Raw genomic sequence first — 26,245 nt, forward strand, 5'->3', positions numbered from 1 at the left:
GTAGAGGAAGCACCTGCAGTGGACCCTGTTGAGATATTCCATGCGACCATAGTCGAATGTCTACCTGTTACAAACTCAAGTATAGAGAAGGAAACCCAAAATGACCCGACACACTCTTGGGTCTATGATTTGACGGTGAAGGGATGGCCAGCACATGGCGACTCACTGTTGCCAGCATTCTCGCCAAGGAGAGAACAGCTGTCAGTGTGCCAGGGGACCTTGATGTGTGGATCCCGAGTGGTAATTCCACCCAAGTTGAGAGATAGAGTGCTCAATGAGCTTCATGAGGGTCATCTGGGAGGGGTAAAAATGAAGAGTCTAGCCTGGGCGTTTGTGTGGTGGCCGGGAATCGATAAAGAAATCGAGGATATGACCAAGAGATGCACAGGATGCCAGAAGGTCCAAAACGCTCCACCACAGGCCCCGCTACATCCATGGGAGTGGCCCTCATCTCCATGGCAACGGGTACACATTGATTTTGCTGGTCCATACTCAATGTTCCTAATCGCTGTGGACGCCCATTCGAAATGGCCAGAGGTCATCAAAATGTCCTCCACCACCACGGAGAAAACTATTGCAGTCCTACGGACCATCTTCACCAGGAATGGCTTGCCAGAACAGATTTGCTCCTACAATGGGCCACAGTTTGTGTCCGAGGATTTCCGGAGGTTTCTGAGGAATAATGGGGTGAAACATTACACATCTGCCCCATATCATCCAGCCACAAATGGATTGGCTGAGAGGTTTGTTCAGACCTTTAAAAAGGCCATAAAGGCAATGTATAATGACGACATACCACTACAACACAAGGTGGATAATTTCTTGTTTGCTTACCGGAATGCGACACATGCAGTCACCAACCAAGCTCCAGCCGTAATGTTCTTCAACCGAAGGCTAAGATGTCGCCTGGATTTGCTCAAACCAAACATAAGACGAGATGTTGAGGATAAGCAATTCCAGCACATAAATGAGAAGCCAACCAGGAGCTTCAAGATAGGGCAACCAGTCTTGGCCCGCGACTACCGAACAGAAAAATGGCAGCCAGGAACGATATGCACACAGCAGGGACCACTAATGTACACAGTGGACGTTGGAGAGAGCATCGTGAGACGCCATGCTGACCAGATTCTAGAGTCACAGGAACAAGCCAAACCCATACCACGAGCAGGTGCACCTGGTAATCAACCCGAAGTACCGATTGCGTCGACCTCAGAAGCAGTGGTATTGGAAGCTGACGAACCAACCAATGACAATGAGCCAGAATCAACTCCGCCGCAAGAACAGGATACTCGAGAAAGGCACTATCCAGTCAGGATCAGGAAGCCTCCTCAAAGACTGAACTTATAAATGATTATTTCAGTTGATGTATATAGTACAGAGAAAATTGTAATTGTAATGAGTTATTATTTAGTTGTTAAATGAATGTTATGTACTGTTTATCTAAAAGGGGAGGAATAGTTGTGTATGTACCTTTAAGAGAAGAACTGATTCTATACTGCAGTACCGGCAGTGACCACCCCTGTATATAAAGCCATAGCAGGCTTCTGTACGTCAGTCTTAAGTTACCCTCTGTTCAGTAAATACCTGTTATTATTGTTCTCCTGCAGTCCGTGTATTATTTATACTCGGACACTACAAGGCTGATACCTGGGATGGCAGGAATGACGTATGAGGAGAGATTGGGTCGATTGGGCTTGTACTCGCTGGAGTTTAGAAGAATGAGAGGGGATCTCATTGAAACTTATAAAATTCTGACAGGACTGGATAGACTAGATGCAGGAAGGATGTTCCCGATGGTCGGGGAGTCCAGAACCAGGGGTCACAGTCTAAGGATAAGGGGTAAGCCATTTAGGACAGAGATAAGGAGGAATTTCTTCACCGAGAGAGTGGTGAACCTGTGGAATTCTCTACCAGAGATGGCAGTAGAGGCCAATATATTATATATATTCAAGAAGAAGTTGGATATATTTCTTAAGGCTAAAGGGATCAAGGGGTATGGGGAGAAAGCAGGGACAGGGTACTGAATTTGGATGATCAGCCATGATCGCATTGAATGGCGGAACAGGCTCGAGGGGCCGAATGGCTGACTCCTGCTCCTATCTTCTATGTTTCTATGAGAGAGAAACAGAGTCGACGTTTCAGGTCGAAACCCTTCATTAGAAGGGTTCTGAAGAAGGGTTTCGACCTGAAACGTTGACTCTCTTTCTCTCCACGGATGTTGCCGGGCCTGCTAACAAGTATATTGCGGCTAGCTCGGGAATGTTCACAGGCCCAGGTAGAGAGAGAGAGAGAGGAATATTTTTTAAAGTACCAGAAATAGAAGGAAAAAAAATGAACTAATTTTTCTTTTTTTTTGAAAAAACCAGGTACAAAGCTTCAGCGCTGGCCCTGAGTCGGATCCATCGCTCACACCCATTCCCCCCACATCAGCGCCTGGTCCGGTGGGTGGAGCATATCGTGCAGCTCGGGGGAGGGGATCACCTGCGACCGTACGGTTTGCAGCTGCCCTGGTACCAGCTGTACCTCATCGACGTCATTTTGTTCCTGCTGGCGATTGTTTCTGTGGCGACGTACCTCGTAATCAAGATAGTGAGGAGTGCAGTGGGCTGGCTGCGGAGGGGAGGAAAAGTCAAAGAGGCTTGAAGTGACTTATTCACCGATCAAGGAACTCGAGTGCTTTTGCCAGATATGAACTTTAAAAAAAAAGTTTCATTTTTTAATTTCATTTTTAAGTAGTTTTCTGTAGTGCACCATGAGGTCATTAGGATTTAATTGATGTATAATGGTCGTGGATCTCATTTTTGTGCTAAATCTGATTAGATGGTGAAAAATTCACCCTGCAGTCCAATGATGGATCTTAGCCCATGTGTTAACTGGTACAAATTGAATATGCTGGTGAGGAATATATCATTTGTATATTTTCTGGGAAATATATAATTCTACCCAACAAGTGAACGCTTTTACAAAAATTGTTTGTTAAGTGCTCGTTAACTTCTTGTTAATGTCAGGGTGTGCTTGTTGGATTTTAAAATATATATATATAAACAGTTGGAGCCTCTGTTAAGGTAGAAGCAATGGAAAGAGGGCAATATTATCATCCAATCAGGCCTGACTTTAGTTTCTGAAAGACGTGTTGCTGCCTAAGGTGTCCGCTTTGGGTGCTGTCATAGGACCATTGGAAGACCGGAACAGGAGGAGCCCACTCAGCCCCGCCAGCTTGTTCTGCCATTTAATTGGATCATGGGTTGACCTGTAACCTCAACTTCATATTCTGACCTTTAATCCATATCCCTTGATTCCCTTAACTAATAGAAATCTGTCAATCTCAGTCTTGAAATTTTCAACTGACCCCCCCAGCATCCACAACCGTTTGGGGGAGAGAGTTCCAGATTTCCACCAGCCTTTGTGTGAAAACGTGCTTCCTGACTTCACCCCTGAACGGCCTGGCTCTAATTTGAAGATTATACCCCCTTGTTCTGGACTTCCAGAGGAAATAGTTTCTCTCTATCGACACTATTGAATCTCTTCTTCATTTTAAACACCTCAATTCAATCGCCCCTTAACCTTCTAAACTCAAGGGAATACAAGCCCAGTCTATGCAACCTCGCCTTGTAATTTATCCCTTCAAGCCCTGGTATAATTCTGGTCAATCTGTGTTGTGCCATGTTCCACAGTGGAGAGTTTGATGGTGTTCTGCACACCAGGAAATGGATTGCAACTCAGGTGCCAGAAAGCATGTTTTAATGAGGGTGAGAACAGGCTCTAGTTACATAATAGCTCTCATTTACACCTCCTCTAGACCCATCTTTTGTTTCTTAACTTGTCCCATTACCATCTCCTCTTGCCTCGCACCATCATCCCTTTTGTCTTTAATCTCTCCGGCCTTCCAGCCTATCACAGACCCTCCCTTTTGTTCTCTCCTCCCCTCCCCCCTCTCTCTGCCCCCACACTTGCTTAAAACCTGTTCCATCTCCAACTTTTTCCAGTTCTGACGAAGGGTCATCGACCTGAAACGTTAACTCTGTTTCTCTCTCCACAGATGCTGCCTGACCTGCTGAGTGTTTCCAGCATTTTCTGTTTTTATTTCAGATTTCCAGCATCTGCAGTATTTTGCTTTTGTAACACCTCTCATGCGAGTCTTGCACTGTCTCTACGTGTTCAGCTGTGGAAGAGCATCCTTATTCCTGTTCATTTCTGACAGCTTCTTGTGCTATGAGTGCCCTCGATAGGGTTTGGTCCTCTGGGAAGGGAGGAGGCTCTGGTGCTGACAGGCCCAAGGCAGCCATTGTGTGTCTGTAAGCATGTGACTCATTGCAGTATCTGAGGCTGGGCGCTCCAGGGCACCGAGCAGAGCAACTGAACAACTCTTCAGCTGATGTGTAAGTGTCTGTAATTGGACACAGGAGGGCCTGGCCTTTTGCCCCTGAAGGAAGTCGGCCCATTGAGGGCATCATCCAGGCCTTCGCAGTGACTGCTACCTCTCGCATGGCTACTCGAAGCTGGGAAAGTTAACTGAGCTCCCCAGGCCAGCCTGGATGTTCTTGCCATGGAGGGAGTGCAGCGAAGATTCACCAGACTGATACCTGGGATGGCAGGAATGACGTATGAGGAGAGATTGGGTCGATTGGGCTTATACTCACTGGAGTTTAGAAGATTGAGAGGGGATCTCATTGAAACTTACAAAATTCTAACAGGACTAGACAGACTAGATGCAGGAAGGATGTTCCCGATGGTCGGGGAGTCCAGAACCAGGGGTCACAGTCTAAGGATAAGGGGTAAACCATTTAGGACAGAGATGAGGAGGAATTTCTTCACCCAGAAAGTGGTGAACCTGTGGAATTCTCTACCACAGAAGGCAGTAGAGGCCAATTCATTAAATATATTCAAGAAGAAGTTAGATATATTTCTTAAGGCTAAAGGGATCAAGGGATATGGAGAGAAAGCAGGGACAGGGTACTGAATTTGGATGATCAGCCGTGATCGCATTGAATGGCGGAGCAGGCTCGAGGGGCCGAATGGCCTACTCCTGCTCCTATCTTCTATGTTTCTATGTTTCAGCCAAGGTTACAGGAGGCAGTTATAGCAATGAACAGGAATAAGGATGTTTCCCAGGAGAGACCAGCTTGTCCTCACAGCCTGGCAACTCAGCAACAATGTGCCGGAGATACCTCTATACCCTTCACACCCCCTTCCCTCTCACCCAAGTGCCCTTCTATAGCTGAACACATAGGGAACCAGTGCAGGGCTCGCATGAGAGCTATTATGTGACTGGAACCTGTTCTCACCCTCATTAAAAAGTGCTTTCTGGCACCTGGGTTGCATTCCATTTCCTGGCATGCAGAACGCCTTCAAGCTCTCCACTGCCGCCTTAAGAGGAAATGGGCCGTGACGAGACAAGGAAGTGCCGTCCCAATTCCCCCAAGGCTCCAGCTGGAAAGATTCAGATAAGGCCGCCCTCGGAACCCCCAGCCATTGACGGGCAGTGTGCCCCGATACGGTGACCCATCGGCTTCAGCCTTGCCCGGTGCACACGGTGCCCGTGCCTTCCCGCAGACAGAAAATAGTGGAAGACCCAGGGGGTGATTCACCTGCCAGCCCCGCCCAGTGTCAGCATGGCAACGGTGAGGTCTTGTCCCCACATCCGCCCCGAGGGAACAGTGTGGCGGGTGGTTAGGTTGACAGGGGTGGTGGGACAGTTTGTGCTACATTCCCGACACGCTCCAGCCCCGCCAGTAATCTTACGTGAATTCAGACACTGGGAGGCAGCCTGACCAAGAGGAGCGGGGGGAGGCTTAACTGCAATGGCAAAGTTGCATCCCGATGACCAGGATACCTTGGGCCTTCCCTGCCCGGGGGCTTCTCTCCCTCCCCCTTTCACAAACTTTGCCGATCCACTGCCCCTCCACCCCCCCCAAACTTTTCTGGGGACCATTTCCGTGGTCACCAGTAGCAGCCTGACCCTCCATAAATGTTAACTCCCACCTCTGCTGTTGACGCCATTCCTGCTGCACTCAAGCGGGATTCAGTGTGGAGGGCGGGGGAGGCGAGGAGTTCAAATCTCCCAGGACTCGCGCTCCAATAGATTGGAGCCCGCTTCAGCCGGTGGGGCGGGCGCCCGATCCCCGCCCGGAGTTAACAGCGGGACTCACGCGAGTGACCGGCGCATACCTGAAGCGAGAGGCCCGAGAATCGATAGAAGTTGGTCCTCGGGCCTCATCAGCGCGAGCTGCCGAGTCTGGTCACACCTCCTAGATGCAGGATGTTCCCGATGGTCGGGGAGTCCAGAACCAGGGGTCACAGTCTAAGGATAAGGGGTAAGCCATTTAGGACAGAAATGAGGAGGAATTTCTTCACCCAGAGAGTGGTGAACCTGTGGAATTCTCTACCACAGAAGGCAGTGGAGGCCAATTCATTAAATATATTCAAGAAGGAGTTGGATATATTTCTTAAGGCTAAAGGGATCAAGGGATATGGGGAGAAGGCAGGAACAGGGTACTGAATTTGGATGATCAGCCATGATCTCATTGAATGGCGGAGCAGGCTCGAGGGGCCGAATGGCCTACTCCTGCTCCTATCTTCTATGTTTCTATGTTTCTCCTCAGGCCGCTCCCCCAAACAGAGACATCAGTGCCGGGCTGCCCACCTCGCCGGCAGCGGCCCTGGAGGAAGTGGGCTACGGGGGGGGTGGGGGGAGAGGCCAATCACCACTCCCGTGGTGTCAGACGCGCGTTCCTGCTCCTACCGCTCCATGGGAATGGTTTTTGTAAAATATAAATTCCTGACCTCAGTCTGCTGCTGGGCACACTGTGGCTGGGGTCCACCTTGCTTCAGTTCAAGAAAAGGTCAATTCCATAACGCTCGCTAATGACAGGTAGATGGTCTCCAAACTTGTGCACCTTCAACCCCTGGCCAGGTAGATTGACCCATCATAGTATTGCCCATCGCAATGGTTACAGGACAACACCATGTTTAAATTGTAGCATGCTTTAAAAAAAAATGTTCATTTGCTTTTAATTAAAAAAAAACTTTTTTTTTACTGCAGGCAGATTATTCAGTTGAGTTTTCTGTAAAATAAAAATTCCAACGCCTGCCCTGCTCATCACCAACCAATATTGAAAAGGGCCCCACTTCAACTGGCGTTGAGCGACAATTTGCATGTCTAAGGAGCCTAACGCCCGTTTTAGGCCTCTGCTCGGGACGCCAAATAAAGGCCGCCAAAAATTTAACAGTGCGACCGATGCCTGTGCGGATAGGCCGCAGGCTGTCCCACTGCTAAATTGGTTTGCTTTGTGCCTATTTTATGCCCAAAAAACAAACACGACACGTACTAATTTCTACCCCCGGGTCTCTCTCAGTTGTTGTTGCTCTTGCTACTGTTGAAAGATTAACCTGTTTACTCTCCCAGACGTTGACAGTCTTGCCGTGCACTTCCAGCACCGGCTCTTTATGTTGCAGATTTCCAGCAGTCACATTTTTTCTTTTTAACTCTATTCATTTCTAAACATAATAAGGCTTGCCATTACGGAGGATGGGATAACTTTAAAATGTTCCCTAAATTTCTTCATTCAAAATAAAGAGAGACCGAGTTCCATTCTCTCAAATCTCACTGAATCCCTGGGAAAGGCAGTGTCACGAACGCTTAAAGGCTCAATTTAGCAGCGATATGATGAAATATGTCATTTATTGGAATAAACCAATTTATCCTTTGAAAGCTTTTCTTGGGCTATGTGATCTGTGAGTTGCTGAAGACTGGGAGAAAGACTATCAGTTGTTCCAGGCCACAGACTAACAATAGTCCTCATTACTAAGCTGCCACAAGGAGCCCCCCAGCTTCACAGTGTTTGATACACTGAGGCGTTACTGGTCACGGATGGGCAGCCAGCGGGCCAGCGGACTCTTCGGCAGACCACCGCCTGACAGACCCCTTGATTAAATGTGACATGTCACTCTCTGCGGCGGGACCCATTCAAGACCTCATGAACAAACCTGGCATTGTATGGAGAAGGAGGGCGGGGCTGGCGAGTGGGGTTGGGAGATTGATGCCAGGCAGTGAGTTTGTGGGAATGAGGCCTCGGTCACACACGAGTGACACCGCCTCTTGCCATCTTCTAATTGGATCCCACTTGTTGCAGTGTAACAGTCCGAGCACGTTGTAATTGGTCATGAGAAATGCATCATGGAAAGGAGCTTCTGGCTGGATCGAGTGCGAGTGCCTGAGGTCAATGAGCGAAGAGTGAACTGTGACTGCTTCCAGCCAGTGGCTCTGGTGACTTTGGCTCAAAATGCCGAAAAGCTTGGTGAGGTCAGAGCTGATTGATGTCTGAGCACATGACCCTCCTTCAGTTATCCCACCACCTTCCCGTTCTGCTGAGTGGGAACATTTATGGATTGGAATATCTGTAGTGAAGTAATCAAATTCATGCATCCTATGAATTTACTGATTTCGCTCCCTAATTCATGAGTACGGTGTATGTGTGGTGCTGCTATCGTCGCTGAATTATACAGCCAATGGCTTCCCTGTTCATAGAATCATAGAAATGTACAGCACAGAAGGAGGCCATTCGGCCCATCGTGTCCGTGCCGGCCGACAAAGAGCGATCCAGCCTAATCCCACTTCCCAGCTCTTGGCCCGTAGCCCTGTAGGTTACGACACTTCAAGTGCACATCCAAGTACTATTTAAATGTGATGAGGGTTTCTGCCTCTCCCACCCTTTCAGGCAGTGAGTTCCAGACCCCCACCACCCTCTGGGTGAAAACATTTCTCAACTCCCCTCTAATCCTTCTACCAATTATTTTAAATCTATGCTCCCTGGTTATTGACCTCTCTGCTAAGGGAAATAGGTCCTTCCTATCCACTCTATCTAGGCCCCTCATAATTTTATACACCTGTTGTGACACACTCATTACTTTGTGCTGGAATGGAGCAGTTACTGACTGTTGCTGCCTTATTTCCTTGTGGGAACTGATGATTGTAAATGTTTGCTGACTCTGATTATTTAGTAAAACATGCAGAAATTATGCTGTTTCAAAATAAAATGAACACTAGTGTCCTGGAGATATCATTGCAGATATTCTCTTTTAGATACACAATGGCTCCCACTTAGCCTTGACTCAGTCGTAGTTAACTCACTTCTGAGTCACAAGGTTCTGAGCAAGATTTCCAGGCTGACACTCCAGCGCAGTACCGAGGGAGCGCTCAACACTCGGAGGTGCTGACTTTCAGAGAAGATGTTAAATGGAGTCCCTGTCTACCTCCTCAGGTGAGCATCCCACTCGGTCTCTCCACAAGGGATATGGAGAAACGGCGGCTAAATGAAGTTGCGGTACAGATCAGCCATGATCTAATTGAATGGTGGAGTCGACTCGAGGGCTGAATGGCCGCCTCTTCTTCCTGGAATATCACTTGGTTGAGGTGGAAACCGGATAATACACAAAGGGGGTGAAATTAGTCTTGTGCTGCAGCGCAAAACTGGCAATAGCAACTCAGAAGCTCATGTTACACACTGGTTCAGCATAACTTCTCTACTTTTGTACTCAATACCTCTATTTATGAAGCCCAAGATCCCATATGCTTTGTTAACCACTCTCTCAATATGTCCTGCCACCTTCAGGGACCTATGCACATTAACTCCCAGGTCCCTCTGTCCCTGTATACTCTTTAAAACTGTGCTATTAATTGTAATTCTGACGAAGGGTCATCGACCTGAAACGTTAACTCTGTTTCTCTCTCCACGGATGCTGCCTGACCTGTCGAGTATTTCCAGCATTTTCTGTTTTTATTTCAGATTTCCAGCATCTGCAGTATTTTGCTTTTGCCATTAAGTGTATATTGCCTCTCCCTGTTCCTTCTGCCAAAATGCATCACCTCACACTTCTCTGTATTAAATTCCATCTGCCACTTGTCTGCCCATTCTGCGAGCCTTTCTATGTCCTGCTGCAGTCCTGTTGTTGTCATCAGGGATAAAACAGGAAACTTACCATCAACCCTGTTATAAAACACACAGTGCAAGTGTGTTTCTGTAGCATTATATTTTAAGAAATTAACAGAATTGAAATTGAATGAACAAGAGGCATTCTCATACACACGTCATAGCTTACGTCATAGCTTGATTTTACAAAAGTGACTTTTTTTATATTGAAGAAAAGCCAAAATAGAGAGAGATTTAAAAAAAATACATAATATTCAATCAAACACATTCTGACAAGCATGGAACCTTTCTGTAATGTTGGCAGCTGTGAAATGCTGATTGTTTACTCTCCCAGCGATGGCCCGGGCTTGACTGGCCTGCTCCACTGATGATGTTTCATCGACTCTCAGCCCGATTTCTCTCATTTTGTCTCTGACCCAAAGGAATAATTTTTTGTTTTCGGACCGAAAAAGTTAGAAATGTTTTTTGGTATATTAAGTTGGAACACTGGAATTTAAAGTGGGATACGCTTATTACAATTTAGAAGGTTGGATCGGAGATTTACTTTAAAATCGAAGTGTGCTCTGTTGGATCGAACGACGCTACACATTACAGTGTGCTGCGTTAGGCCAGGTTGAGTTGTGCTACTCTGTGCTACAATGTGCTGTGCTGTGTTTAGTGTGTGCTATTGTCAAGCTATGCTGGGCTAGACTGTGTCCTGCTGTACTGGGCTGCATGGCAACATATTTGAAACCGCATGTTGAAAAACTCTGATTAAAAATACTTTTTTCTGGAAAAAACTGGATTTAAGAAAAGTTGAGTGTCTTCAGCTCCAAACTACTTCATTAAAATATGACGAACTGGTCCTGAACCACAGAGTAGAGGCACTGAGCAACACACATTTATTCAGAAACTATGATTTGGGTCCAGTGAAAAAACTACAGACAAACTATAAACATCATTTCAAAGGGACACCTTCTCCTCAGCAGCCAGCCTTGCAAATGTATTTCTGATGTCTCCTTTCTTCACTCCTTTGAAGAATCAGGTTTGCATCGGTCAGTTGTCTTATTGAAAGTCCGTGCACTGGCTCATTCTGCACTGACATGAAACTGCTTCGGCAATCGTGTGCCTGCGGGTTTTGCCGTTGCCACAGGTCAAGATGATTTCAGTAGATTTGGTACGATTAGGCACACAGCAGCAGCACTCAGTCACCATGCGGTCCATGGTTGGGTCGTTGCACGTGATCGAGGAACACTGCCCTTCACACACAGTGATAACTACCTGTGAATGTGAGGAACAGCAGAAGCTTTAGAGGCTGAATCTCTAACAGCTCGGAGTCTGAAACTAAGGTTGTGCGTGGTTCACACGTCTAATTCTCGGAGTCAAAACGCTTCTAAAAACGATATGGCGCATTAGCTGGGTGTGTAAGAATGTAGATATGTATTTACATTATTCTAATATAGAACAAGGACAGAACAGCGAATGTAGACAGAATTGGTTTAAACTGTGTGCTCGCAAATTCCACCTTTTGATCACAATATCACTGGAGAAGATGAACTTTAGTGCGGAAGACATTGGGCCGTATTTTCCGATCAGAGGCTTCCTGCGTGCGGAGGCCTCCAATCTGGGAAAAATCTACGCCCTTACCTGAGGGCTCCGGAGGTCCGGACATTTCCGCTCCTGGGCCTCTGCTCTGCCAAATGTGCAGGGCCCGCGTATCCCAGGGGCGCAGGCGGTTCGCAAACGTCCCTGGGATCACAGGGGCCATGGGGAGCCAATGAAAGAAGGGAATCCCTCTTCACACTTTTCACAGCTTAGACCCGTCAAAAGTATAAATGGGGATCACCCGAAAAACACATCAAAACATTCAATACATTTTTTTTTAAATCACGTTTTTAAAATTACATTAAACAAAAATTAAATTTTTTGAAAAAAAATAAAGTTTTTTATGTGACTAAAATTAAGCTTACCTTTTTTAAAAGTATTTTAAAATTATAAATGAAGGGGAATTTTTTTTTTTTTTTTACTTTTTTCAACTCTTATGCTGGTAAAAGCAGGCCTTACTGCTTTTACCAGGCATAAGATTTCTAAGGGTTGTCAGTGGGTGGCGGTTGTGCAGAAAGCGGAACTCTCCCTCCGCAGGGGCCCTTCTCCAGGGCAGGCGGAGGATCTGTCAAGAGGATTCTTGACAGATTGGAAATGCCGGTTTTCAGCGCGTGCGCTTCGCATGCCTGAAACTGGCACTTGCAAGGTCCCTACGGGTGTTTACACAGCTCGTACACACCCGTAGGCATCGGAAAATACGGGCCAATGTACTCTGTAAGGTTAGGAACATATAGATTATTAAAGAAATAAGCTAGTTGGCATTAATGATATAAATTGGAGCTAAAAGCGTTGTTAGGCTAAACCACTTATGCTTTTAAAAGACAGGAGGGGGGGGGAGCTAAATTGGATAGCCCCTGGAAACAGGCGGGGGACCGAGATGTGCGATTCACCCATGCCCATTACTTCTGATGCAGGCAGCTTGCCAACTTTGTGCTGCCTGCATATTTGAATGATCTCTACGTCCAGCCAGCACTAACCGTGTTGTTCATTGGCTGGACGCATCAGCAATATCGTGAGAGGCTAGCACCACTTAAAGCTAGCCTGCACTGCTTAAAGCTAACCTGCACCTCTTAAAAGGGAGGTGCACTGTGGCTGGAACAGGTGCTGGGAGTTGTGGTTGAAGAGATTCTGACCTGGGAAAAAGTGAGGAATGGCACAACAGGGGACAGCACGGGCTCCAAGATTTTCGGATGCTGCATGGGAGGTCCTGGTGGAGGAGGTGGAAAGGAGGAGAGATGTCCTGTATTCACAGGGGGGAGGAGGCCCTCCAGACATACAGTCAAAAGGCAGTGGGAGCAGATAGCCATGGCAATCGATGCCAGGAGTCAAGCCCCGAGGACATGGATGTAGTGCCGCAAGAAGTTCAATGACCTCACACGAGTGGTCCAAGGCCAGTGAATGCATCTTCAAATGCCAACTGCACTACTAGCCTCAGCCACTGCTCAAATTACCACACCCCCAACAATCAGGACTTATACTTAACATTCATGTGCTTCACCTCACCCTCACACACTTAGTACCACTGCGAGCCTCGCACCCACATCTCACAGCTTGCACACACTGCCAGCTATTCAACCATGACAGCCACATCGCCCAAACAGATTGCACGACACTCACTGACACACATCCCTCTCTCCTGCAGGACAAGGTGGCTCACAACCGGAGGCAGCAGGAGCTAACCGGAGGGGAAGAGGCGCGCTTGCATGGTCTAACCCCCACAGAGGAGATGGTGCTGGCCATTATTGGGATGGTCATTGCTGAGGCCATGGGCAGCGGCGGGGACTGAAACCATCGATGATGACGGTATCCTCACACCTAATCCTCCTCACATCCCACTTCCCCCTCATCCCACAATCTCTTCTGATTTACAAGCTACAGATGGGGTAAGCATACACTTTTCCCCCTCCTGGCACCACATAGTTACCCTTGTGCCTTTCTCCTTTCAGGTATCCAAGAAAAGCAACCTGGCCAGGCAGTGGAGGAAGAGCAAGAAGACAGTGATGATGAAGACACAGCACCGTCACTTGATTTCACACTCGCAGCCATCAGCTCAGATACTGACACTGCGCGTATCTTAGAGGATAGATTAGAGGCGGGATCTGCACATGGTGAGACACCAGGCGTGGGTGGGCTGCAGCCAGGACAGGGGGCAAAGATAGCACAGGCCGGAGGACGAGGTCGCAGATGGGTTCCGCTGCAGAGGACTCACATGGGGCAGGCCTCAGAAGAACGCTGATGGGTATGCACAACGAAATGGTGCATTGGCAGGCCTGCCAGAAAGCCTACGGTCAATGTCGAGGAGCATGGAGGAGTCCGGCACCAACCTTGCACAGGGCTTTACACAGAGCTTGGAGCCCATCCTTTCCAGCATGGAAGTGGTGGCCAACTCCATTCACACACTTGTGGACCCGACCTTGATGCAGCGTCTGATGGCTGATGCCACGGCTTCCATTGCAGCACAAGCAGCAGCCACCCAACGTTTAAGTGCTGCAGTGGAAGCTCAGACTGCTGCCATCAAGGCTGTGGATTCCAGTGTTCAAAGGGGCTTGCAGGGTATCACAGCAGTCCAGCAATCTGCCCTGTAACAGATTACTAGGATTGCTGAGGCACTGCCCCGAGGGAGTGGCAGTGTCTCTGTGGAGCACGAACCTGCTGTCCTCTCTCAGGAAACCGGCCCCGAGCCGTGTATTCCGTCAATGGCACCCTGCAACATGGTGAAGCCCGCTATCCTGGCGAAGCCATGTGCTCACTCCGCCTGCTTCTCTCCAGCAAGGGAGAGTGAAATTTATTGAGCTTTCCTGGCGTACAGAGCCTCAGTCGCCTCCCTTATACAGGAGTGGATGGTGAACCGGGAGATGTTACAAATCTCGCCGGCCCCAGCCTGGAAGGAGCCCGGCGCGAAGACGTTCAAGGCCACAGGCACCTTTAGAGCCGTTGGCAATGCTGTCCTCGCCCTGGACTGAGGTGGCAGGTCTGCCTGCAGCAGGCGGCAGATTTCAGCGAGCACCTCCTTAGTGAAGCGGAGATGTTACACACACTGATCCTAGCTGAGGTTGAGGTGGGAGAATTGCTCCCTGAAGACCCTGGGTGGATATGACCTCCTGCTGAGAGCCCTTCTCCCCCTCCTCCTCCTCCCTCTGCGAGCAGCTTGTCCTGCTCTGTGTCACCTCTGCTCATTCTCCCCGTCATGCTGCAGCCCAAGGGGGATACAAAAGAGAAAGAAAGACTTGCATTTCTATAGCACCTTTCACGACCACCGGACGTCCCAAAGCGCTTAACAGGCAATGAAGTGCTTCTTGAAGTGTGGTCACTGTTGTAATGTAGGAAACGCGGCAGCCAATTTGTGCACAGCAAGCTCCCACAAACAGCAATGTGATAATGACCATTGATAATGTTTTAGTGATGTTGGTTGAGGGATAAATATTGATCAGGACACCGGGGATAACTCCCCAGCTCATCTTCGAAATAGCACCATGGGATCTTTTACACCCACCTGAGAGGTGTAGATTTAAAAAAAACCAGTACAATAGCAAAATGCTGAAAGCCTGTTTGGCCCAGTGATAAGGGCATGAAACGGTTAAACTTCGAGGCACAGAAAAGATGCCAGTCATCAAAGTCTGCAGTTCTTGGAGAACACATTGATGCTGGACAATGAAAGTTTTGGCTCATGATTAACTCTGAAAAGGACATTGACATTGAACTGTGAGGCCTTGAATCATGATTGGTTTCGATGGGAAAAATTTACATCTGGACAATGCTCTGAGTTTAACTGAAACAATGGGGTTCACGATCGACTTCCTGACATGAATGGAAGATACACAAGTCCTGAGCAGACAATCAGCCAACCGTCCATCAACAGTAATAGAAATCACACTAAATATGTGTTACAGAAAGCGGGAGAGGAGATAAGAAGTTATCTTCAATCTCACAACTCTGTACACCTCCGGTGATTGAATTACAGGTTGACGAGGTGTGAATGTCGGAGAGTTCAGCAAACTGACAACCGAAACTGGTTGGGGGAGGCCCAGCATGGGGCCAGGTGACTAAAAGAACTATAAGAAGGAACACATATCTCTCCCGCTCTCTCGGAAGCTCTCTCTGTCTTTCTCTCTCTCTCTCGGAAGCTCTCTCTCTCTCAGAAGCTCTCTCTGTCTCTCTCTCAGAAGCTCTCTCTCTCTCGGAAGCTCTCCCTGTCTTTCTCGCTCTCTCTCTCTCCCTCGGAAGCTAGCTCTGACTACAGCAACTGCCAGGTGTAAGAAGGAAGGGAAGACGGTCATCCCCAGCTCCCAGCCTGCAATCGACGTCGGCCACGACCAGCAGACGGGTGATTGTAAATATCAGTTGACTTTACAAGGGGTTTGCGCTGTGTAGGCAGCTGCAGTCAGATAAAGGAGACGGGGACAGGCCATCTCCGATCCAGGCCTACAATCCACAACGGTAACGACCGGCCGGACGGGTGATTGTAAGTTTCAGCCAAATCGCAACAGGGTTTTGTCTGTGTTTTGATAAACTAACAGTTTTGGGTTGAACCTAAACCTTTGTGTCGTCTACTATTTTGTTCCTGTAAAACCCAGAGTCAAAGAACCCTTGTAAGGACAAGGAAACCAAACACCTTACAGAGAGATGACGGGGCCTCAGTTTAACATCTTATCTGAAAGACGGCACCTCCGACAGTGCAGCACTCCCTCAGCACTGCACTGGAGTGTCAGCTTGGATTTTTGTGTTGAAGTCTCTGGAGTGGGACTTGAACCCACAACCTTCTGATTCAGAGGCGAGGGTGCTACCCACTGAGCCACAGTGCAAACTACTGCACCCATGTCTGGGAGCAACTGGTGTGAGCAGACTCCTTGCAAGTCAGTACCAAGTCCTTGAGCACGTGCCACACCACTCCTGGTAGAGTTTAGGCAACTTTAAAGAAGTCTAGAAAACACTTCCAGAAACTCAGCAACAGCTAGTAGAAATCAATCAATAACTAACCTGCGAGTAGGTTACGATCACTTTAAATAGCACTGCTGTGAGGTCCTTCCTGCTGCTGGTCACGTGTTCAGCTCCGCGAGCTCCAGCATTGAGGTCGAAAACAGCAGCGCTGCCGTCAATCCAGCATTACAGGCTGATTGACGTTACAATCTGCCTACTCTCCATACTTACAGCGCACCATCCCAGCGCCGATTCTAACGCCCTCACCAAACTGCCGTCCAGCGCGGCCTGCACCGGAAGTGCACGCGCGCTACTCAGACGCCAGTTTCGACCCATTTCAGCACCCGTAGCGCCCAACCGATGGATTTTTAGCCTAAGATGTCAAAGGCTTGTATAACAAAGGCTATAATTCGAGAAGAGCAAAGATACAATGTCACAGGACATAAGGCCCCCCCATCATTGTCCAGCAATCTGTTCAATGATCCAAGGGTCATAAAACACCCAATAAAGTTAAACCCAGCAAGAACTATAAGACAGACACGAAGCAAAGCTTTTTCGGAAGTTTGACGACCTTCGAGCTGGAGCAGCGTGAACAGGCTGGATAAGCAATGCTCATCATTCTCGCTACAGTCTTTATTTGTAAGTGTCAGACGTGGGGCTGCATGTACTACTCTGTGTGAGGTGATGCTGATGTCTGAAGATGAATGTTTTGAAACAATAATAAATGAAGTTAACTGTCATTCATTTTACTGTCTCTAGCTTTTCCAATCTGTTATTACAAAGGATAAGGAAGGAAGGAACCGTCCATAGAAACATAGAAGATAGGAGCAGGAGTAGGCCATTCGGCCCCTCGAGCCTGCTCCGCCATTCAATGAGATCATGGCTGATCATCCAAATTCAGTATCCTGTCCCTGCCTTCTCCCCATATCCCTTGATCCCTTTTGTAGTGTATGTACCTTTAAGAGAGAACTACTTTTACAGCTCCTGTATACTGTAGTACCGGCAGTGATCATACCTGTATATAAGCCTTGAGCAGGCATCTGTATTGTTAGTCTTTAGACTACCCTCATCCAGTAAACACCTGTTGATTGTTAATCTGCAGCCTCCGTCTAGTTATTGAAGAACACCATACCTTAAGATTTACGGATTCAACAGTGGCGACGAGGTCGATTCGAATCTACCTGCAACTCTGCATTTCCTTCCAAGGATTTGCTCCGGGAGGACGGTGGAAGAAAGTCGAGGCCAGAAGCACGGGCGTCGACCACGAGCAACCGCCCAGTCATCCGGCAGAGAGTGAACATCGCAGGGGAGGCTGTTGAGAGCTGGGCTTGGTTCCCAGCCACGACGACCCAGCAACAGACTGGCAACAGGTACAGCGCAGACCCATCCTGGACAGCAGCGGCTGGAGCCGATCGACGGCACAGAAAAGGCCGAGCAGCGTCGACGGGGTAAGAGAGAGGGTAGAGCGCACAGGGTGCAGCCGGGGGTTGAAGACCGAGCGGCGGCGACGGAAAACAAAAAGAGAGGGTAAAGCACAGCCGGGGTTCAGGACCGAGCGGCGGCAATGAGAGAGGCGCACAGGAGAATGCGCAGAGCGCAGCCAGGGCTCAAGGGCTGAGCAGCGTCCGCGGGGAAAGAAAGGAAGCGCGGGAGACGCCATTTGAGCCATGGAGAAGAAGGGAGAGCGTGCCATTTGAGCCGCGAAGAAGGGAGAGCGCGGGAGACGCCATTTTTGAAGCCGCAGCGGAGAAGAAGGGCGAGCGCGGGAAGAAAGGAAAGCGCGGGAGACGCCATTTTGAGCCAGCGGAGAAGAAGGGAGAGCGCGGGAGACGCCATTTTAGAAAGTCTAACCACACCCAGGGATGCCGAAGAGTGGCAGTGTCACTGCGTTCGACAATGAAGTCGAAGATTGGGCAACATATGTGGAACGCATTGAGGTGTACTGCAAGACGAATGAAGTGCGAGATGCCAGGAAAGCACTGGTATTGTTGAATTCCATGGGTGCAAAAACGTATGGCTTACTGCGAAACCTAATAACCCCAGAGAAGCCAGCGGATAAGGATTTCGAAAGCGTATTGGAAATCCTACAGGACCACTTAAACCCCACACCACTGCTGATAGCAGAAAGATTTAAGTTCCACAAAAGGAACCAGCAGAAAGACGAAAGTAATGCTGAGTATTTAACGGAACTGCGCAAGCTATCGAAACACTGCCAGTTTGGAATGGGACTAGCAGATACATTAAGGGACAAGTTTGTGTGTGGGCTTCAAAGTGAAGGAACCCAGAAACGACTTCTATCAGAAAAGGATCTTACGCTGGACAAGGCTTTCAGCATGGCAGTATCACACGAAGCAGCTGCACGGGGCGCTGCAGAGATACAACGGAGACTGCAAGAATATGGCACCAATGAAATGTCATATCGAGCAGGGAAGTGTTATCGCTGCGGCAGAACAACACACGGCCAGAAGGATTGTTGGTTCAAAGACCAAGTGTGCAGACAGTGTGGAAAAGCAGGACACATAGCAAGAGTCTGCAGGTCAGGGAAGAAAACCAGCAGCAAGAAATCTCCACAGGAGAAGTACAAAAAGGTACAAAAGCTGATGGACAGTAGTTCAGACGAACAGAAAAGTGATACAGACTCCGGAAGCAAGGAGCTGGGTTGTCTGAAACTACATAATGTAACCAAAATGGAGGATCACCAGACTATCTGGGTCACGCTCAAGATAGATGGAGTCCAAGTGAAAATGGAATTGGACACAGGATCAGCCCTAACAGTCATAAACCGAAGGGACTACAAGCGGCTATTCTCACATATACCCCTGAAAGCTACAGAGATTGTCTTGAAGACGTACACGGGGCAAAAGGTCTACCCCAAAGGAAAAATAAGGGTGAACGTGATATACAAAGGCCAGGAAATACCAAAAATGGACCTATATGTATTGCCAGATGGAGGACCACCACTACTAGGACGTGAATGGATCCGGAAGATACAATTAAATTGGCATTCCATACAGGCACTGAAGGTTGAGGCCAAAAAGGATGACGACGTCACACCTGGACGACTGTCAAAAATGCTAACTGACGCACAAGAAGTGTTCCAGGAGGGACTCGGAACACTAAAAGGCATAACAGCGACGATTAAAATAGAGGAAAATGCAAGCCCAAAGTTTTTTAAGGCCAGACCGGTGCCTCATGTGATCCGACCAGCCGTCGAAGCAGAGCTGGAAGGTTTGGAACGTTCAGGACTGGAGCGAGTGGGCTACACCCATCGTGCAGGTGCAACAGGCGATTAAGAAGGCAAATGGTATGTTGGCCTTCATATCAAGGGGGTTCGAGTATAGGAATAGGGATACCTTACTACAGCTGTACAAGGTGCTGGTGAGACCGCATCTGGAGTATTGTGTACAGTTTTGGTCGCCCCATCTGCGGAAGGATGTTCTTGCCATGGAAAGAGTGCAACGGCGATTCACCAGGCTGATACCTGGAATGGCGGGAATGACCTACGAAGAGAGATTAAATAGTTTGGGCTTGTACTCACTGGAGTTTAGAAGATTGAGAGGGGATCTCATCGAAACATATAAAATTATGGCAGGCCTGGACAGGCTGAATTCAGAGAGAATGTTTCCAATGACCGGGGAGCACAGAACCAGGGGCCACAGTCTAAAAATAGCGGGCAAATCATTTAAAACAGAGATGAGGAAGAATTTCTTCACTCAAAGAGTGGTGAGCCTGTGGAATTCCCTGCCACAGAGGGCTGTGAAGGCTAATTCAATAAATATTTTCAAGAGAGAATTGGATATATTTCTGAAGGCTAAGGGGATTAAGGGTTACGGAGAAAAGGCGGGGACGGGGTACTGAACTGGTAAGATCAGCTATGATCTCAGACGAAGATCAGCCATGATCTCATTGAATGGCGGAGCAGGCTCGAAGGGCAGAATGGCCTACTCCTGTTCCTATCTCTATGTTTCTATGTTTCTATGTTCCTGTAATGAAGAGGTCGTTGAGTAATACACCTGGGGAACCAAAGAAGGTTCGCATCTGTGGGGTTTTTAAGGTGACAGTGAACACAGTCCTTCACACGGTACAATATCCGCTTCCACGGATTGAAGATATTTTCGCCTCGCTGTCTGGAGGAAAACGCTTCACTAAGATTGATCTGGCCCAGGCGTACCTGCAAATGGAGGTAGAAGAAGCCTCGAAACAATACCTCACGATCAACATTCATAAAGGTCTCTACCAATACAACCGGCTGGTGTTCGGGGTAGCATCGGCTCCGGCTATTTGGCAAAGGGCAATGGATCAAGTCCTGCAAGGGATTTCAGGGACCCAGTGTTATTTGGACGACATCCTGGTCACGGGCGAAAATGACAGTGATCACCTCGCCAACCTGGAGAAGGTGCTCACTAGATTAAAGGAATATGGGCTACGAGCTAATCGCCACAAGTGCGAGTTTTTCCAGAAGCAGATCTCGTATTGTGGCCATGTTATTGATGAAGAGGGGTTACATAAGTCCCCTGAAAAGATTGAGGCAGTAGTCAAGGCTCCAGCACCGGAAAATGTGTCACAACTGAGGTCGTTCCTCGGGCTGGTGAACTACTACCATAAGTTCTTACCAAATTTGTCTACAGTATTACACCCACTGAACACCCTACTGCAAATGGGGGTATCATGGAAGTGGAATGACGAATGTAAACGAGCTTTCCAGAAGTGCAAAGAATTGATCACATCAAAAGAGGTGTTGGTCCATTTCAACCCAGCACTACCAATTCGGTTGGCGTGTGATGCATCACCCTATGGTATTGGAGCGGTGCTGTCGCACAAATTCCCAGACGGGTTGGAGAGGCCAGTAGCCTTTCCGTCTCGGTCACTACCCTCAGCCGAGCGCAACTACGCCCAGATTGACAGGGAGGCCCTCAGCCTAGTATGGGGAGTAAAAAAAATTCAACCACTATCTGCATGGGCAGAAGTTCACCTTGCTGACTGACCACCAACCACTTGTCTCCATCTTTAATCCAAAGAAGGGCGTTCCGGTGATGACTGCACAACGACTACAAAGATGGTCCATTTTTCTAGGGGCGAACCAATATGAAATAGAGTATAAGGGCACGAAACAGCATGGAAACGCTGATGGGCTATCACGCCTGCCACTGCCTACTGTGGAGGAAGCACCAGCAGTGGACCCTATCGAAATATTTTATTCGTCGATAATTGAACGCTTGCCAGTAACTAACGCGGATATAGAGAAGGAGACCCGAAATGATCCGACACTGTCTCGGGTATATGATTTGACGGTGAAGGGATGGCCAACACATGGCGACTCACTGTTGCCAGCATTCTCATCCAGAAGAGAGCAGCTGTCAGTATGCCAGGGGACAGTGATGTGTGGGCCTCAGTGGTAATTCCACCCAAGTTAAGGGAGAGATTGCTCAATGAGCTTCAGGAAGGCCATCTGGGAGGGGTGAAAATGAAATGCCTTGCTAGGGCTTATGTGTGGTGGCCGGGGATCGATCAACAAATCGAGGACCTAACAAAGAGCTGCTCAGGATGCCAGAAGTTCCAAAATGCGCCACCACATGCCCCTCTACACCCATGGGAGTGGCCCTCCTCTCCATGGCAACGGGTGCATATTGATTTTGCTGGTCCATTCATGGACTCAATGCTCTTAATAGCAGTGGATGCGCACTCGAAATGGCCTGAGGTGATCAAAATGTCCTCCACCACTACAGAGAAAACGATTGCAGTCCTACGGACCATATTTGCCAGGAACGGCTTGCCAGAGCAGATTTGCTCTGATAACGGACCACAGTTTGTGTCCGAAGAGTTTCGGAAATTTATGAGAAGGAATGGGGTAAGGCATTACACATCCGCCCCGTATCATCCAGCCACAAATGGATTGGCTGAGAGGTTCGTACAAACCTTTAAAAAGGCAATAAGGGCCATGTGCGATGATGACATTCCACTACAGCATAAGGTGGACAATTTCCTGTTAGCCTACAGAAATGCGACACATGCAGTTACCAACCAGACCCTGGCCATGATGTTCTTTAACCGAAGGTTGAGATCTCGTCTGGATTTGCTCAGACCAAATGTGCGAAGAAATGTTGAGGATAAGCAATGAGAAGCCGACAAGGAGCTTCAATGTAGGACAACCAGCCTTGGCCCGCGACTACCGAACAGAAAAATGGCAATCCGGAACGATATGCACACGGCAGGGGCCACTAATGTACACAGTGGATGTCGGGGAGAACATTGTGAGACGCCATGTCGACCAGATCCTAGCCTCACAGGAACGAGTCAACCCCATGTCTCGGGTACCTGGGGATGAACCCGACATACCGGTAGCATCTACCCCAGAAACAGTAGCAGCGGAAACTGATGAACTAACTGACGAAAGGGGGCCAGAATCGTCTCCGCACCAAGAACAAGACACTCAGGAAGGGCGCTATCCAGAAAGGATCAGGAAGCCGCCCCAAAGACTGAATCTATAAATGGACTATTTCAGTTAAATGTGCATGTTGAAGTGTTAACTGTTATTTGAATGTTATGGGTACTGTTAATTTAAAAGGGGAGGAATTGTAGTATATGTACCTTTAAGAGAGAACTACTTTTACAGCTCCTGTATACTGTAGTACCGGCAGTGACCACACCTGTATATAAGCCTTGAGCAGGCATCTGTACTGTTAGTCTTTAGACTACCCTCCTTCAGTAAACACCTGTTGATTGTTAATCTGCAGCCTCCGTCTAGTTATTGAAGAACACCATACCTTAAGATTTACGGATTCAACACCTTTAGCCTTAAGAAATATATCTAACTCCTTCTTGAATATATTTAATGAATTTTCCTCCACTGCCTTCTGTGGTAGAGAATTCCAAAGGTTCACCACTCTCTGGGTGAAGAAATTCCTCCTCATCTCTGTCCTAAATGGCTTACCCCTTATCCTTAGACTGAGACCCCTGGTTCTGGACTCCCCCGCCATCGGGAACGTCCTTCCTGCATCTAGTCTGTCTAGTCCTGTTAGAATTTTACAATGAGATCCCCTCTCATTCTTCTAAACTCTAGCGAATATAAGCCTAATCGACCCAATCTCTCCTCATATGTCATTCCTGCCATCCCAGGTATCAGTCTGGTGAATCTTCGCTGCACTCTCTCCATGGCAAGAACATTCTTCCTCAGATAAGGCGACCAAAACTGCACACAAGACTCAAGGTGTGGTCTCACCAAGACCCTGTACAACTGCAGCAAGACATCCTTGCTCCTGTACTCGAATCCTCTCGCTATGAAGGCCAACATACCATTTGCCTGCTTAACCGCCTGCTGCACTTGCATGCTTACCTTCAGCGACTGGTGCACAAGGACACCTAGGTCTCATTGCACTTCCCCTTTTCCCAATCCATTGTCCAACAGGTGGTAGTGACACTTTCTGGCCAGCATCATTACTACAATAACTTTCTCTCCTTTCCTTTTGCGAGGGTCAAGGTGTGGTTCCACGGGGTTGGCAGCGCTCTGTTACTTCACTCAAGCAATTATTCTGCCTGAATTGAAGAATTTCTTTGGTATGGCCTTCGTAGCGAGAGGGTTTGAGTACAGGAACAAGGATGTCTTGCTGCAGCTGTACAGGGCTTTGGTGAGGCCACATCTTGAGTATTGTGTGCAGTTTTGGTTGCCTTATCTGAGGAAGGATGTTCTTGCCATGGAAGGAGTTCAGCGAAGATTCACCAGGCTGATACCTGGGATGGCAGGAATGACGTATGAGGAGAGATTGGGGCGATTGGGCTTGTACTCGCTGGAGTTTAGAAGAATGAGATGGGATCTCATTGAAACATAAAATTCTGACAGGACTGGACAGACTAGATGCAGGAAGGATGTTCCCGATGGTCGGGGAGTCCAGAACCAGGGGTCACAGTCTAAGGATAAGGGGTAGGCCATTTAGGACAGAAATGAGGAGGAATTTCTTCACCCAGAGAGTGGTGAACCTGTGGAATTCTCTACCACAGAAGGCAGTAGAGGCCAATTCATTAAATATATTCAAGAAGGAGTTGGATATATTTCTTAAGGCTAAAGGGATCAAGGGATATGGGGAGAAAGCAGGGACTGGGTACTGAAATTGGATGATCAGCCATGATCGCATTGAATGGCGGAGCAGGCTCGAGGGGCCAAATGGCCTACTCCTGCTCCTATCTTCTATGTTTCTATGGGGGCACTGTAGCTGAGGGCACTGCTGTCCATATACAAATGCACACACCTGCCAGTAAGGGTCACTGGATCATGATCAGGAGTGGGAATTCTGGCTGCCTATATCCCCTCTACCAACTCAGGGTTGGGGGGCTACGAGGGCCAATCGGGCCTCAGCTAAGGTCCGCTGACACAGCACAGACCTGGGATCAGGGACACGTTACACATGCACCAACCATTTTTGTAATACTGCTGGATGTGCTATGGCCTTGCTCACAGTAGAGTCGGAGGGTGTGATGGAGTGGGTGGGGAAGAAGTGGTGATGGGTTGGTAAGAGAACACCTCGATTTTAAAATTCTCATCCTCGTTTTCAAATCCCTCCATGGCCTCGCCCCCCCTTATCTCTGCAGCCTCCTCCAGCCCCACAACCAATGTTCCCTCTGGGCGCGAGCATGCGTTGCCACACAGGGAATGTACCGCGCAGGCTGCTCACAAGCTGTTCCCGCTAAGATACTGCGCACAAATTTTTTTTTAGATGGAATATTGCCTGCAAACCTCCGAGATATCTGCGCTCCTCCAATTCTGGCCTCTTGATCGCTCCACCGTTGGCGGCCGTGCCTTCAGCTGCCAAGGCCCCAAGCTCTGGAATTCCCTCCCTAAACCTCTCTGCCTCGCTATCTCTCTGTTCTTTTTCAAGACGCTCCTTAAAATCTACCTCTTTGATCGTCACCTGCCCTAATATCTCCGAATGTGGCTCGGTGTCAAATTTAGTTTGATAATCGCTCCTGTGAAGCACCTTGGGATGTTTTAGTACATTAGAGGTGCTATATGAATACAAGTTGTTGTTATTGAGAAAGATTTGGGAGGGAAAGGGTTTGAGTTGGTGGGAACGAGTGTTAGAATATTAATAGAATCAATTAAGAAAAGTGACAATTATTTAAATAAATGTATGGGATTCACTTTTAAAAACAATTAAAAAAAGAGCATTTCTAAGTATAAAAGATTAACATTTTACATACATAGATACATAGAAGATAGGAGCAGGAGTAGGCCATTCGGCCCTTCGTGCCTGCTCCGCCATTCGATGAGATCATGGCTGATCCTTTAATTCAGTATCCCGTCCCCGCCTTCTCTCCGTAACCCTTAACCCCTTTTGCCCGTAGAAATATATCTAATTCCCTCTTAAATATATTTAATGAGCTGGCGTACACTGCCCTCTGTGGCAATGAGTTCCACAGGTTCACCACTCTCTGAGTGAAGAAATTCCCCCTCATCTCTGTCCTAAATGGTTTAGCCCTTATCCTTAAATTATGTCCTCTAGTTCTGTTCTCACCCGCCAAGGGAAACATTCCTTCTGCATCCAGTCTGTCTAGACCTGTCTGAATTTTATACACTTCTATGAGGTCCCCTCTCAATCTTCTAAACTCCAGTGTGTACATCCCTAAACTACATAGTCTCTCCTCATAGGTCATTCCCGCCATTCCTGGTATCAGCCTGGTGAATCGCCGCTGCACCCCCTCCATGGCAAGAACATCCTTCCTCAGATGAGGCGACCAAAACTGTACACAGTACTCGAGGTGTGGTCTCACCAGTGCCCTGTACAGCTGCAGCAAGGTATCCCTGTTCCTGTATTCTAACCCTT

General features: G+C 48.1%; 1 protein-coding gene and 1 pseudogene across 5 annotated transcripts in view; one reads left to right on the top strand and one right to left on the bottom strand.

Annotated features, from left to right (window-relative positions):
* LOC147123903 (UDP-glycosyltransferase 3A2-like) overlaps positions 1-7,714 on the top strand; it is a 115,946-nt gene extending 108,232 nt beyond the window's left edge. For all 4 annotated transcript variants that reach the window (XM_085963991.1, XM_085963741.1, XM_085963819.1 and 1 more), the window contains exon 8: positions 2,367-7,714. In XM_085963991.1, coding sequence (XP_085820117.1) covers positions 2,367-2,643 — 277 coding nt within the window. In that variant the 3' untranslated portion in view covers positions 2,644-7,714. The remainder of the gene's footprint in view (positions 1-2,366) is intronic.
* Positions 7,715-10,787: 3,073 nt separating this feature from the next.
* The window catches only part of LOC147123904 (uncharacterized), a 156,938-nt pseudogene continuing 141,480 nt past the window's right edge, over positions 10,788-26,245 (bottom strand). The window contains exon 8 of the transcript XR_015073188.1: positions 10,788-11,189. The product of XR_015073188.1 is annotated as an uncharacterized LOC147123904 (transcript). The remainder of the gene's footprint in view (positions 11,190-26,245) is intronic.

The sequence above is a fragment of the Somniosus microcephalus genome, chromosome 1 (assembly GCF_052327205.1).
Source record: "Somniosus microcephalus isolate GS21.2 chromosome 1, FLI_Smic_1.0, whole genome shotgun sequence".
Classification (NCBI taxonomy): domain Eukaryota; kingdom Metazoa; phylum Chordata; class Chondrichthyes; order Squaliformes; family Somniosidae; genus Somniosus; species Somniosus microcephalus.